General features: G+C 38.3%; 4 protein-coding genes, 1 long non-coding RNA gene and 1 other non-coding gene across 8 annotated transcripts; 3 read left to right on the top strand and 3 right to left on the bottom strand.

Moving 5' to 3' along the window:
• Window positions 1-35: 35 nt before the first annotated feature.
• Window positions 36-3,124, top strand: LOC9320700. Of its 2 annotated transcripts, none has more exons than XR_002333112.1 (3): window positions 36-1,751; window positions 1,901-2,145; window positions 3,070-3,124. It is a non-coding gene; the product is annotated as an uncharacterized LOC9320700 (long non-coding RNA). The 2 variants fall into 2 exon arrangements; XR_002333113.1 differs by having other exon boundaries at window positions 36-1,249; window positions 1,338-2,145; window positions 3,070-3,084.
• A 251-nt stretch (window positions 3,125-3,375) lies between these two features.
• LOC9318585 lies at window positions 3,376-6,320 on the top strand. Its single transcript, XM_002884587.2, has 2 exons — window positions 3,376-4,244; window positions 4,722-6,320. Exons 1-2 carry the CDS (start codon window positions 3,982-3,984, stop codon window positions 6,097-6,099), a joined length of 1,641 nt encoding a protein of 546 aa, XP_002884633.1. The 5' UTR covers window positions 3,376-3,981; the 3' UTR covers window positions 6,100-6,320.
• A 298-nt stretch (window positions 6,321-6,618) lies between these two features.
• On the bottom strand, window positions 6,619-8,511 carry LOC9318584 (E3 ubiquitin-protein ligase RNF4). The gene is made up of 6 exons (XM_002882471.2): window positions 8,301-8,511; window positions 7,681-7,902; window positions 7,530-7,587; window positions 7,312-7,382; window positions 6,987-7,233; window positions 6,619-6,901 (listed from the first exon to the last, which is right to left on the bottom strand). Exons 2-5 carry the CDS (start codon window positions 7,876-7,878, stop codon window positions 7,015-7,017), a joined length of 546 nt encoding a protein of 181 aa, XP_002882517.1. The 5' UTR covers window positions 7,879-7,902; window positions 8,301-8,511; the 3' UTR covers window positions 6,619-6,901; window positions 6,987-7,014.
• Window positions 8,512-8,770: 259 nt separating this feature from the next.
• On the bottom strand, window positions 8,771-10,414 carry LOC9320699 (RPM1-interacting protein 4). The gene is made up of 4 exons (XM_002882470.2): window positions 10,281-10,414; window positions 9,424-9,858; window positions 9,072-9,266; window positions 8,771-8,973 (listed from the first exon to the last, which is right to left on the bottom strand). Exons 1-4 carry the CDS (start codon window positions 10,284-10,286, stop codon window positions 8,932-8,934), a joined length of 678 nt encoding a protein of 225 aa, XP_002882516.1. The 5' UTR covers window positions 10,287-10,414; the 3' UTR covers window positions 8,771-8,931.
• Window positions 10,415-12,255: 1,841 nt separating this feature from the next.
• LOC9320698 (B-cell receptor-associated protein 31) lies at window positions 12,256-14,034 on the top strand. Of its 2 annotated transcripts, XM_021031323.1 has the most exons (3): window positions 12,422-13,029; window positions 13,438-13,836; window positions 13,895-14,034. In XM_021031323.1, exons 1-2 carry the CDS (start codon window positions 12,744-12,746, stop codon window positions 13,812-13,814), a joined length of 663 nt encoding a protein of 220 aa, XP_020886982.1. In that variant the 5' UTR covers window positions 12,422-12,743; the 3' UTR covers window positions 13,815-13,836; window positions 13,895-14,034. The 2 variants fall into 2 exon arrangements, with proteins under 2 accessions (XP_020886981.1, XP_020886982.1); XM_021031322.1 differs by having other exon boundaries at window positions 12,256-13,029; window positions 13,438-14,034.
• Window positions 14,035-14,169: 135 nt separating this feature from the next.
• TRNAK-UUU lies at window positions 14,170-14,241 on the bottom strand. Its single transcript has one exon. It is a non-coding gene; the product is annotated as a tRNA-Lys (tRNA).

Here is a 14,241-nt window from a genome sequence, read left to right as displayed (position 1 = left end):
GAGTGGCGGCGAGATCTGTGAGCTTAAAGGTTCGATCTCTCCCGCAAATAGTGGTGCATGTTTTTGATTGTTTGAATGTTTTGGTTTCGTTTGCTTTAGAAGAAAGGCTCGGTTGGTTTTATGTAGCTTTTTGGTGGTGATTTTTTTTTTGTTTTACAGAATGAGTCTTGTGTTTATTTTCGTTGTTGGCTTTGATCGATAAGTTGCCAAATGATGATTGAAAATTTTGCGCAAGGGTTTTGAGTTTCGGATGATTGGAGGTTAACTCTGATCTGAATGAACCGTGACAAAATCATTTTCTAATAATTCATTCTGATGGCTGCTGATCATTGCTAGATATATCAAATTTGAATTCGATTTTTGGGTACATGATTTGATTTGGATAGTTAATTGGAGTTTGTTTGTTAGTAGAAGCTTGGTTTTGGGGCAGCTTAATGAATTTTAGGATTCAGGTTTTCAATTCTTTTAGCCTTAAATGTTTTGAAATTTTTTGTCTAATGGCTTTGAGTTCCTGAGGATTGAATGTTGTAATTCTGAGGAACTATGAGAAGTCATGTATTCAGGTTCTGCTATTGAGTTCCTGACGGTTGTGATCCAAGAAACTGTGAGAAGTCGTTTTTTTTGGAGACTAATCTCAATTGCTCCTCAGAGTCAAAGAATTAATCTATATACTCTCTTCTAATCTACATACTCTCCTCCTTTTAATGAAAGGACGAAACTACCCTTTTACTAGGTATACGTGGTACAACTGGTATTCTAGTTGTACCCTCCTAGTTGTACCAGACCTTAGTTGTACCACCTAGTTGTACCACCTAGTTGTACCTCCTCCTAGTTGTACCACAACTTAGTTGTACCCGAATATTCCCTAGTTGTACCAGTTACAACCCGAATAAAAGGATTCGAACTCTGGGGGGCGCGCGTGCGCATGGAGCTCGCAACCACTGAGTTATTGTGTTTTTCGTTGAACATTTACCGATTTAATTGTATTTAACCTTTATCACCCGAAATCAACCCTCATTAAGGGTAATTTTGTCTTTCTACCATTGAGGAGTATTTGAGACAAAATTTGGAGCTTGAGGAGCCCCTGAGAATTTGTTCCCCTATTTTGATGTTTTGGGTTGCAGTGTATTGTTCTATGAGCTACCAGGACTATGCTATATTCTGGTCTGTACATACGTTGCTTTTGATGTGTGGAAATTATGCCTAGTGGATTGGGATTAGCATTCTGTTATCTGAAGGAATCATTGAGGTCATTTACTTCTAAGATCTCATTTACTTCTAAGATCTCATTTATTGGCACCCTCTTACTAGTATCATTTTGAGTTGAGTAATTTGAGTTAGTGACCAGCTCCAAATATGCAAGAAATTGTGAGAATGCATTAGTTTAGTCCTCTTTTCAGGTATCTATAGCCTTAACACTGTAATACTCAAATCTTACATAAGATTTGTTTCAAGGACAATGAAGCATGTTGTAAAGATTTTGAGCCTGCTGGTAGCAGTCTCTACCTTTTGGTTGCTCTTTTGTAGGCTGCAATTATTGCTCGGAGCCATACATTGTTGGCGAGTAATGACTCTGTTGTTCTCATTTTTGCTTATTGCTATTCTGAGCTAGTCAATATTACTAATGTATATCTTTGCACCAGCTACCTATATACTTTGTAGTGTCCCTTGGATGCTATAGTCTATTAATGGTTGGAATCGGTCTAATACAGCTCCCTACCTGTCCTAAAGAAGCAGTTTTTCTGCAGCATGTACTTTCTTTACTCTTTTCTGTCTTTGTTAACTCGAATTCTTATAGCTTATTAAGGCTAAATTAAGTTATTGCTTAGTGCTTGTACTCCTTGCTGTTCTTAGTGTTGATTATGTACTAGTTTGTTTAGGTGCTATTGTTATATTGCAGGATATGGCGGAGGCAGAAGACTTCTTCTGCGCTAAAGGCAAAGGACTTGCAATTGGATTTATTTTTGTGTTGTAAACATGATGAATTGAATTGAACAATATTACAATTCTGACAAGTTCGAGTTAATTGACTTTTTGTTGGAATATCGTTTGTAACATTTTTTCTCGTGTATATAATAAATAAGTTGTGAATCCAACTAGTGTTACTTGGTATAATTCAAAAATTGTAGCTGACTAGCCTTTAAAGTTTAAACCTAAGTTGCATGGAATCAGAAGCAGGTGCGGGGAAGCGAAGCGTGGAAACGATTTTTTCAAAAATTTACGATATAGATACGAAGCGTGTATATATATATATATATATAATCAAATGTAATTAAATAACTCAAATGTGATTAAATAACTCTTGTCTTAAATAAAAGAGATCCAATACTTAATTAAGTTGATTAGAGATTAAAAAAAAAAACATAACGCATAAGTCAAAGATTTGGACTATCGTCTTCCTTTTCATTTTCATCACCATTAGCAAACACTCTCAACAATCACTTAACGCTTAGTTATACTTGGACATTATAATTACTTCTACGAATGGGGTTTAGTTAGACCCATTAGACAACACCTTTTTTCTGTTGGGCCACACCTTAACCACTTAGGCCCACTCCATCTCTTAACTCAAAACACATCTTCTTTTTACGTTGACTCCTTCTTCTTCTTTAGTTGACCTCTCTTCTTCTTCAACCATGACAGCTTCTTCTTCTTGTTCTACTTCAGAACTTCCTTGTTCTTCATCATCACTAACCTAGCTTTCTCTTTTGCAGGGCCAATCAAATGGGTCAATCCCAACAAGAGTTTTGCCAAAGACGAAATTTAGCCACAATTGATATTCTCTTGTTTAGTAAACTGTAATTAGGGTTTTCTAATTTCATATTTAATTAAGAAATACAAAAAATATATCACGCTTCCTAAATATTTCCTTAATAACGATTCCAAAATCAGAATCGCATAAAAATAGAACGCTTCCTAAACGGAATCATAGCTTCCAAAACGCTTCCGATTTCCTTTTTTTCGGAATCGCGCTTCCACCATGCTTCCGGGCGCTTCCTGAAGCTTCCGATTCTGTTTTAGCTTCCGAAGCGGGAATCGGACTACGGACGGAGCTTCCGTGCTTCCTAGGTTTAAACTACTTGAGAGATAACTTAAATGCTCAAATAAAATTTGATTGAATTGGATTTTCTAGTTTGGTTTGTTATGAAGTAAAAAAGTTTGACTTCAATGCTGATAATAAATTGACTTGTAACAATAACTGAATCAATCTAACAACATCTAACTATTTCAAGTTTTTTCTAAGCTAGATTTCTGAAATGGAAATGTTGTTTTGATTTTACTTTTTTTGCTATAATGGTTAAACTGGTAACAATTTGGATAAATGTCCAAATCTATTGATATCAAAGAGAGATTTAAGTGAATGAAACCATGATTAGACAAATTGACAAGCAAAGAAAACGTTAAGCAAAAAACACTAATCATAATAAGCAAAAAAAGACACTAATCAAAAATAATAAGCAAAAAGTCCATCCATGTTCATCACATGGACCAAGATCCTCCCTGACCTGTCTGTCACTCTAGACTTTTCCTCTGTTTGCTTCTTCTTACAAAATGGCACACTTGAACCAAATAAAGAAATCATTTTCCCCAATTTTTATACATTTTCTTTTGAATTAAAGGAAAAAATAAAAGTGATAGAAGAAGAAGAAGAAGTCCCCAGCTTAAAGAAGCACATCTCTTTACTCATTTCACGATTCCCTTGTCTCTTGTTTCTCTCTCACTTGCCTCTTCTTGAGTTTTCTCCCATTCTCCGGTCTTCATCGAGACCAAATCCGGTGAAAGTTGATGTTTTTACAGCACAAACAGACACAGACACAGACACATACATGTGTTGTGTCTCCATAATCCCATTATTACTAACTCACCACCAATTCACACTTATCTCCTAAATTCCCATCCTTTTCAGATCCAAACACTCTCCCAAAATCCAGATTGCCAAATTAGGGAATTTGAAACAAAACCCATCTCAGAGCAGAATCAATGGGAGTGATATTGGACTCATGGTGCTTTTGTAAAGGAGTAGGCAAAAGCGAGAAGATGAAAGCTTCCATTTTTTCCGGCAAAGCTCCGGCGATGGCTCGAATCTCTGTCTCCGGACCAAATGGTGTTACTTCCGGTACGGGATTCCTTATTCACCGGAATCTTCTTCTGACCACTCACCTCAATCTCCCTTCCATCTCCGCCACCGAAACCGCCGAGGTCCGCCTCCAGAACGGCGTCGCCGCCGCTCTCTTCCCTCACAGGTCCCACCTCTCTCTTTACTCTTGAGTTTGATTCAAATTTGATTTTTGATTTTCATGTATTGTCGGTAGCACGATCCGGGTAAATTTTGATTCAATGCCATAATTTTTTTTGGCTCTTCTTCAAATTTTCAAAAAATAATTCATAGCTTTTCAAAAAAGAACCTAAAGAAAAGAGCTTTATACTGTACTTACGCTATATGGTAATGATTCTGGATCTGTAGCTGAATTTGGGTAAGTTTTGATTTTAATTTCATAAACTTTAAACCAAAAATTTGATATTCCATTATGTAATTATTGGAACATGAAAACTCATTTGTTCAGATATTTCCCAAAAAGGAATTTTCTTGATTGCATCAAACATAATAAGAACAAGCTCTAGATCAATCTGAATTGTGGATTGTTTGGTCAATGATGATGTTTTCTGTTCTTAAGCTATGAGAAATGAATGTTGTCATCTTTATTTGGTGCCGTTTGCAGGTTTTTCATTACAAGTTCGGTTATTGATCTCACTATTGTTGGCTTAGACCTTGTTGATGGAGACTCAAATTCCCAGAGCCAAACCCAACAGCCACATTACCTGAAGACATGTTCCAAACCAAACCTGGATCTAGGGAGTGTGGTGTACCTCTTAGGCTATGCCAATCAGAATGAACTCAAGATCGGTGAGGGAAAGTTAGTTGTAGCTACCGACAATCTCATCAAGCTCTCGACTGATGAAATGATTTGGAGTCCTGGATCTGCTGGATTTGATGTTCAAGGGAATCTCGCATTCATGATCTGTGATCCGAGGAAACTATCGACATCACCAACCTCAACCTCGACATCTTCCTCTTCGTCTTTGAAGAAAGATAACAACAAGCCACTGATGATGCAGTTTGGTATACCAATACCAGTAATCTGTGACTGGCTGAATCAGCATTGGGAAGGTAGTTTGGATGAACATTCTTCAAAGCCCAAGTTGCCTCTTATTCGGTTAATGTCTTCTGGTCAGAAGAGTGAGCGTTCTTGTACTTCATTCACCATGCGCCGTGTTTTCAAGCCAAACGACTCTGCTGATGTTGGAACACCATCTTCATCTAACACTAGAGATCAAACTCATCCGAGCTCTTCTATAGCTGCTGAGGAAGAAAAAGAAGAAGAAACCTCAAAAACCAATCCACAAGGTGGCGGAACTACTACTCATGCACAGGGTATCCCGACCCCTGAGATATATGAATCGCCAAAGTTGACTTCTGGTCCTTTAAGAAATGAGACTGGTCAAGTACACCTTTTGGACATCAACTTTCCTCCACGGATACCTAAAGCTACAACCTTTCTTCCTGAGCTCAACTCTCTACAGGGTAACCACGTAGTGGAAGAGGCTGAGATTGTCTCTGAGGGATCAGATGCGCAGATTGCTTCGACAGGTTCAGTAAACGGTGATCTCAGTGAGGTCATCTCAAGTTCACCACCAGCCGCAGCTCACTATGTATATAACAATCATGGATACAGCAGCGAGGAAGAGACGATGTATTCTGCAGAAACAGCAGAAAGCCGAAACTACCCAACTCCTCCAAGAAAAAGCGAGTTTCATCATGAGAGAGTTGGAAGGAGCCAAAGCTGTGTGAGCTCCAGCAGATGGGGAACTCCTCAGAAGAGTTCGAATGGTAGAAGAGAAATGCTGGAGAAACAGAGAAGCTTCGTCCATGGAAAGAAGATGCATTCACAAGGAGCAATGTCACAGAGGAGTAATGACTATTACAGCCCAACTGTCTCATCCATCATGAAGAAAAGGAACAATAGTTCAGAGCAACAGATTTTCAAACCGGTACCTAGACCTAGAGCTATTAGTTCTTCACCAAGATGGGCGTTCTGAGGTCGATACAGACCCGAGAAAGCTACACACACCTTCATAGAAAGAGAAACATCTTTGTTTAGATTTAGATATCTCTCATTCTTGTATAACCAAATTTATTTTAACTCTTGTGCAGACATATTGAAGAAAACACAACGAATAGGAAACATATAATCTTGAATCAATCGGGTTTAAGCCCTGAAAGCAATCTTTGATTGTGAGTTCCTGGAAGTTAAAAAGTACTTTCGTTTTTGCTATCAGAACATAGTTAGGGTCTATTGTTTAAGGCCATAGAGGAACAAGTAATGAGCATTTGCAAACAATTATCATGAACAGTGAAGCTAATGATCAATAAATATGGCCACGGCTTTTGGGCGTGTTCTTTGATCTGCAGAGTCAATGATTGCATGTGAATGATAACACAAAGTGCAAACTTATCACATAAATATTTGAGGAAACTGTGGACCAACAGAGAAATGTGCAGATGCCATTCACTGCCTTCTAGTGAACCTTAGTGAGAACATAACTGCGCATACCAGAGGCTCAGGATGTAGAATGTTTTCTTAAGATTCAACAATACTGTATCTTCCCTAAAATATCTCAACAATCACTAAGCAATAAGGAACTACTCAAATAATGAAGATCACCAATGAATGATCTCCATTAGAAAAATAGGTCTTCCATGACTCCTAGATAATTCTCTTACAAAACAGAACGATATTGATATAACAAACTACAACTACTGAAAATCTCTTCATTGTTGGGTGATAGAATCAATAACATCTCTTCATTGTTGGAGGATAGAATCAATAGACCATTAACCCTGCAAGAGAGAAGAGAGAAAAGGATCTGAATGGCGCATTTTTTAGAATTCAACACAAAAGACAAATCTCATTAGCTAGACTTACATGAGTACTGGTGATGTTTCTGTATGATTCATCTGGCAGTTGGAAGGAATACCCGGATAAGGTCCTTAGCAGTGATTTTTTTCCTACATGTCGGGCATTTAGCTTGGAGAGATAACGCATTCTTTATGCACGCTTTGCAGAAAATATGACCACACTTCGTTGAAACCTCCTCAGTAAATGGACACAAACAGATTGGACAATTAAATTTTGGTTCCTCTACAGGAGGAGCCACAGCCTTGGACTTTCTCTGAACAAGAAAAATGAAACTTGGTGAGCCAAACTCCAAACAGCAAAACTTAAAAAAATAAACAACCACATCTCTTACCGGCTTGTTAAGCTCAACCGAGTCAGCACTAGTTTGATCAGAGCGACGCCTTGTCCCTCTATTAGTACCACCTGTACTCATACCATCACAGTAACAAAAGTGAACAAACAAACACAATTGTATTCTCCCAACTATATAAGACATGATACTGCACCACAAATGAGCCATTCAAATTCTGTTAGCTATGTAAAAAAGAACAGTAAAAGATGTTAATTCACCTGACTCTACATCAACTACTACAGGTCCTCTGCGTGCACTTCTCGATTTGTTTTTAGCCTGGAATAAGAATGAAACACAGATCTATAATCTTCTACATAAACACCATGACTTGGAAAAAAGGGGAAAACAAAGGAAAGGAAGAGAGCAGACCTGAGCAAAAGCAGATGCAGTTGATTCAACAACATCATCATCATCTTCAATAGCAACTATATTAACCCTAGGAGGAGTAGACACAATCTGAGGCACCGTTGGAGCTTGTTCAGTCCCTTCCTGGTGTTCGTTTTGAGACACATTCACACCATCCCTCCTTCGAAGTCTCATATTAGTCCTCACCACCCGAGAAGTCATCTTTCAACACAGAGTTAAGCCAACCTTACAGTCACAAATAGTATGAGTCACTACTGAATTAGGGTACTCTCAAGTTTAGGTCAAGGTCATCTCCGGACAAAAAAAAGGACAAAGATTAACTTCTCAACAAAAAAATCAAAGATTTTGACACATTTCATCAGATTTCCCCAGGAATTATAAGAACTCGGGAAAAAAATTCAAGATTTTTGTCAAAATTAGTCAAACGGAACCAAAAAAAAAATTCAAACTTGAAAATGATCAGTAAGGCGGTAAAGTTTACTTGAGCGTGGAAGATCTACCACCAGTGACAGTGGAAGTGAAAACCCATGAAGAAATAACAAAAGCAGCAAACAGAAGAGACAAAAATAGAGAACTCAATCGACAGACCCAGACATAGAGAGGCAGAAATTCAAAGCTTGTACCTTTGAAATGCGGAAGATGAAGCAGAATTGGAGAGTGAGTGAGATGAGAGAAACGAAAGGGTTCAAAGGATAATTATCAAAAGAGTTTTGACGAAATATGGTTACACTGGATCACACTACTTTAGTAGTATGAGATTTGTTTTGACTCCATTACACTTTTTTTGTGTGGTTGAGACCACTATCAAGTATCATCAATTCCACGATTAGTCCTAACTTGTACTTTCCAAACTAATTCACATGCCACATCGTACAGTCGTCGCTTTGTTAAAGGACACTTGTTTTTATTCGTTGGTTACTTAGACCAAAGGCCTTACTTACTACTACACCTCCCAAATATTGACCAAGGCCCGTGGGCTTTTTTTATAAAGATGTTTTGTCGGTAACTGAAATAGACAAAATTCTTTTCTTTTCTTTTTAGTTTTTTCATAACAAAATTCAATTACACAACACGAACAAACTACCATCCATACTTGAGAAACAAATTTTAAATAATTAAAAATAAGTTGTAGAAGCTCCAACGTTGTCACCAAAACCTTCACTCTTTCTTTTTGTTACAAAAGAAAAAAAAGATGTATCCCAAACAATTAAAATAGGGAAAAGGAGAAGAAGTTCATAAATATGTACATTGTCTTCAATATTTAGATCCCTTGCGGCACCATGAGAAGCAGCAGAACTGCACATTCCAATTCACAGTAAAACACAAATTAATTATAACGATATCAGATTATTTGTGTTTCTAATTACACATTGTATAGCAAATAAACAAATTACCATGGAGGAGGAGGTTTGTTTGGGAGATGGATCATGTTGACTGTTGATGGGGCGAGAAGGAGTGTTGCCGGCTGTTCCGCCGTAGGGTCTGACACCTTCGTTTCTCTCTTCTTTGACTTTGTCGAAAATGTGTGTGTAACTCATGTTCTCCCCTGCACCTAGTGATCCTGGGAATGGCGGTATCGTTGTCCCTCCCTACAAAACATAATAATGACTATTAGCAAAACTAATTCATTCATATCACATATATCTTATATTATTATGTGACTCTTCTTCAATCATATAATAACATGTTAATGCAAAATGCAAACCAAGATCGAAGTTCATATATAGTGTGTGTGTGTGTTCATACCCTTCCGTTGTTGCCGCCTCTGAGATTTTGTCTAGGCTGCGCAGGACGAGGAGCTGGTGGCTGCCGCTGGTTCCCGACTGATCCGCCTCCATAACCTCCATATAGTCCACCTCCGCCTCCACTTCCACTCCTGCCTGCGCCTCCGCTGCCCCCGCCTCCGTAGAGTTGATCCGCCGGTGGAGCTCTGACTCTGTTTTTTTCCGCTGGTGGAGGTGCTCTCGGCGTGTCCTCCTTGACCGGTTTTGGGGGTTCCGGTCTTTGATTTCTACTAGCAGGCTGAGGAGGCGGAGGAGCTTGTTCTTGAGGTTTGGTCTCAGGTTTCTCAATAGATTCGTACAAGTCTTGTCGTTTGTTCGTCCTTGCGTTGTCAAAGACAACCGTGAATGGTTGGTCTTGGTTGTTCCAGTCCCCAAACTTTGGAACGTGTGGACGGTTCTGCAATCAATCATTCAACATTGAAAATGGTTAAAGACTCAAAAGGGTTCTGAGCTTAGACAACTTGAAATATCAAACTTGGGGTACAAGACATCGACATGTATACAAACCCTAATCAGAACTATGGGAACTAGCTCTAGCTTCCCATCACATACTTTAACAGATTGAATTCAGAAGAAGAATATATACGAAAGTCAACTGATATGAAACAAAGACCCAGATCTCTGTTCTGATCTGATCAAACAACTTATTTAAACATTCATTGGGAAAAGAACGGGCAAATTCTGATCGATAAGCTAAAATCCCGACAAACTCTGATGGTTTCATCATAAACATTTTTTGATATAAAGATTTGAGATGATAACAAACGAGAGGGAGAGATAACACAGTTTTGTTAGATACAAAAGAGTTTTCCAACTTACTGCCATATTTCTTGATCCACAACGAGAAATGAAGAAAAGCTTCAACAATGGTTAGGTCGGAAACAGAGAGAGATATCAGAGAGATACATAAAATGTGCGTGTATATATAAAGGCGTTGACGGTTCGTGTTACTCTCTGTAAAGTTTGAATGTCTCCCTTTCTTCTCTCATAGTCTAGTAGTCTACATTGACTCCTTCAAAACCTTACGGCGTGTGACGTGGCTTGGCCGCGTCTCAAGGCCACGCGCTTCCACGTGTCCCAGAGAGACGCCTTACGAACAAAATTTAGGGATTTCACATGAACCACATGATTAACTACCTTTCATGTTTAAATTGGAAGTGAGTTTTTCTTTTTTTTTTTTTTTAGATATACCCGATCGGCTGATCCGGTCAGCCTCGGTAAGAACGCACCAGAGTGCTACAGAGTGAACTCACTACCACCCCGAGGGATGGGCTACCACACTGCCTGATCCGAGTTTGGAATGCTTTCCGACTAATGCTCGGGGGTAGCTAGATCGCCTGTTACCAGACTACCAGGTAAACTGTCTAGGCCGAAGTCCAAGCCCAAACTTCCCAACAAAGTGTTGATAACAGCGAGGGAGGAAGATCGAACCCAGATTCGGGGATTTCACCCTCAACTCCGAACTGGTCCTACCACTCGCCCACCACTTGGCGGGCAGAAAATGACGTTGGGGTCATAGTTCGATATGAAATAACTACGCAGTTACAATTCCTAAACACCCATTGATAAGTACGATTATCCGAGGCATTCTAAAATAAACTATTTTGTTAGCATGTAGTAGTAGAGAGAGAAAAGAAAAAAAAAACAACTAGTATCGTATTAATTTATTTTGGCGTCTCTGAGGTTAGCGGGTGAATGCCAACATGATTACAACTGTAATTATTGTATTTTGTTATATTAGTATCTAATTAATTACCACATGATATATATGTTATCGTATATATGTTTTTAATATATATAAATTCAATCGTGGATGTATGAGAGAAACATTGGGCCTGTTCTTACAGTTTTTTTAATAATTAAAAGTGGGTTTCGAGGGTTAAGAACTGAAGAAGTGATTTTAGGCGAGAACTGTTTTAAGGGTGTTCTCCGGGTGACGTGTCCGTCTCTGAGTGGGTAGCATTTTTAAGTGTTGGGCTTTTTTTTCAATCCAATCACACAAATAAACCGGTCTAAAATGTACATTATATACCAAAACAAAAATTACAACTCTAAAAAATACAAGTGTTTAGTTTTGTAATGTTTTCAATTTCAAATATTTTTTTTAATTTAAAAAAAACATTTAAAGTTTTTGATTATTAAATTATTATTTCCTATGTTCTAAACATATTCTACCAATAATCAATTACTTAATGCTTTTATAATATTTTAATTTTTTTTCTCCTAAGAACAATCTTCAATGTATTATACCTTTGCATATGCCCTAATGGGGACGACGACTTCAATGACTGTCTATGTATTATGCCTAAAGGCTACAAAACCCAACTTGTAAAAGCACCAAATTTAATATGTTTTGAGTATTTGACTTTAGCGGTCCATCACATTAAAAATTTAAACCACTTGTTTTCGGATATTGAAAATACTGTTTAGTGTAATTAATTAGGTACTCCATTACTTAAAAAAATAAAGGTTGGTGGTAGAAGAGTTTGGGATGGCGCGGTCACACGCATACTCTAGCCTCGATTACTGCTAGTAAGTAGTAAGTAATCAAAAATCGACGAAATATGCAAAATCATTGATTAACAAGTTTAATACCCAAACTATAATACCCACTCCACTTCCATAATTCCATTTCTACTACTATCTTTAACCTACCATAAAAGCGATTTTGAATTTATGAAGAAGTGTAAATATATCAAAAACTTATGAAGAAACTAGTATAAGAAGAATGCGAGTTTTTTAGAAGAATTAGATCTTTCCAAGAGTGGTCACACAATTAGTGTTTTCTTTTCTACTCAACGGACATGTACAATTCCACTTTTTGACTGGTCACAGACCCACAATAATCTCAAGTTTATGTCAAACCAGTAATCACAAATGTATTGACCTCTCTAAAGGTTAAAGCAAAATAACACTTGGTTCGTTCGTACTCTATGAACTCGCTGCTGACCTCCTCCACATCCTTAGCCCTGCCGTGTGCGATACTGATCGTCTTCGTCAATTTCTTAAGTTTTTTTTTGTTCTCTAATCCATGGTTTCTTGGAGGTACCAAACGATATAGCTGCCGAATTCGTTTAGAAGCAACTGAATTTTAGAGAGCCCCCAATTTTGTTTTTGTTTTAGCGTTTCCCGATCTGGGAATTGGGTTTCAGCTCCAAAGGTGTCATGCCCAGAATTGTTATTGAGGACGAGAGTTTAGGGTTTTTACAGTGCGAGTGAATTTTTGATTTAAAGGCACAAACTTTACCTTTTGGTCGGAACTGGGAAGGGGGGGAATCAGACATGATTCAGTTACTATTCCTGGTTCTGTTCGTAGAAGGTGCGATTGCGTTCTTACTATTGGTGAAGATTGGTCCTTTAAGGGAGCTTGTAATGAAGAGCTTAGACCAGCTTAAATTGGGGAAAGGTCCTGCTACTGTGAAAACCATCGCTGGAACCATGTCTGTGATCCTCCTGTCGAATCTCATGAATATCATTAAGATCCAGAACAAGGGTGCCAAACTTGGGACAATGTCTCCTATGGATCAAGTCCTCTGGAGAACACACTTGCTTGAGGCTTCTCTTATGGGTCAGTTTCTCTTTTCTTTTCTTTGATTGATTCTCAGTGTAGATAGATATGTTTTAGATAGAAAAATTGGGGTAAATTTAGTTATCTTCTTCCCCTGTACCCAGAGTTATAATCCCCACTTCAGCTCTTGCTCTTATCTTAGTAGTTATTAGCAAAGAATGAATTAAGATTGCTGTGATTTTAGTGAGTGGGAAAAAACTAAGAACAATTTGTTGGTATATTTCCTACATAAGTATTTAACTGATTTGTGCGATACATATCTTTTGGCAAGGGGGATCTCTATGATTGTGTCCATTCCAGTGGTTCCATAGTTGTGCTTGATACTGCTGATGTTCACTAAATTTGGGAGGATTTGAGTGAAATTTGTTGTGATGATTGGAATCACGTTTTGACCTCATGATCTTGCAGGTGTTGTGCTCTTTTTCGGCTTCATCATTGACCGGACACATCATTACCTCGAAAAGCTTATCACTTTAAGAAGCAATGTCGGGTCATCGAAAGGAGAACTGGAACAACTTAGGAAGGAGAGAACCGAACTGAAGGAGAAAGAAGAGAAGACATCCAAGGAAATTAAGCAGCTGAAAGAAAAACTGTCCTGTGTTTCAGAGAATCTGAAGAAAGCAGAGAAGGAATCCAAAGAGAAAGAAACAAAGCTCGAAACAGCTGAAGCCCATGTCACAGCTCTTCAAAAGCAGTCTTCAGAGCTATTGTTGGAGTATGACAGATTGCTAGAAGACAACCAGAATCTCCAAAGCCAGATTTTGGTAGGAACAAAGAAAACCTGAAGTGATATAAGATTCTTAAGAGCCTTGGATTGTAGAGCTGATCACAGCAGCCAGACAGAAGACAATAATAATCCCCGAAACTCTTTGATAGAGTTTTAGAGTGTTTGTAAACGAATGGCTCGTAAGTTGTAATAGTTTAATGCGGAAATGGCATCCGAGGAATTCTTGTACTCGTTTATTTTTTGCTGGAAGGTAATGGAATTGCTCTTGGTTCTTCACCCATTGATGATGTCTTCCAGATGTTAAAAACTTACACGAAAATCAACAACATGAGCGAGAAGCCATCTAAACAATGAAACTTTCATAGTAGGTAGCAAAGAACAATCAGTAGAGGAGAATACAAAAAAGGATCTAACGCCGTCTGTGGGGATCGAACCCACGGCCACGTGGTTAAAAGCCACGCGCTCTACCACTGAGCTAAGACGGC

The sequence above is a fragment of the Arabidopsis lyrata genome (assembly GCF_000004255.2).
Source record: "Arabidopsis lyrata subsp. lyrata unplaced genomic scaffold ARALYscaffold_3, whole genome shotgun sequence".
Classification (NCBI taxonomy): Eukaryota; Viridiplantae; Streptophyta; class Magnoliopsida; order Brassicales; family Brassicaceae; genus Arabidopsis; species Arabidopsis lyrata.
The sequence above is the reverse complement of the archived record's forward strand: the minus strand, read 5'-3'. Positions and strand labels throughout refer to the sequence as shown.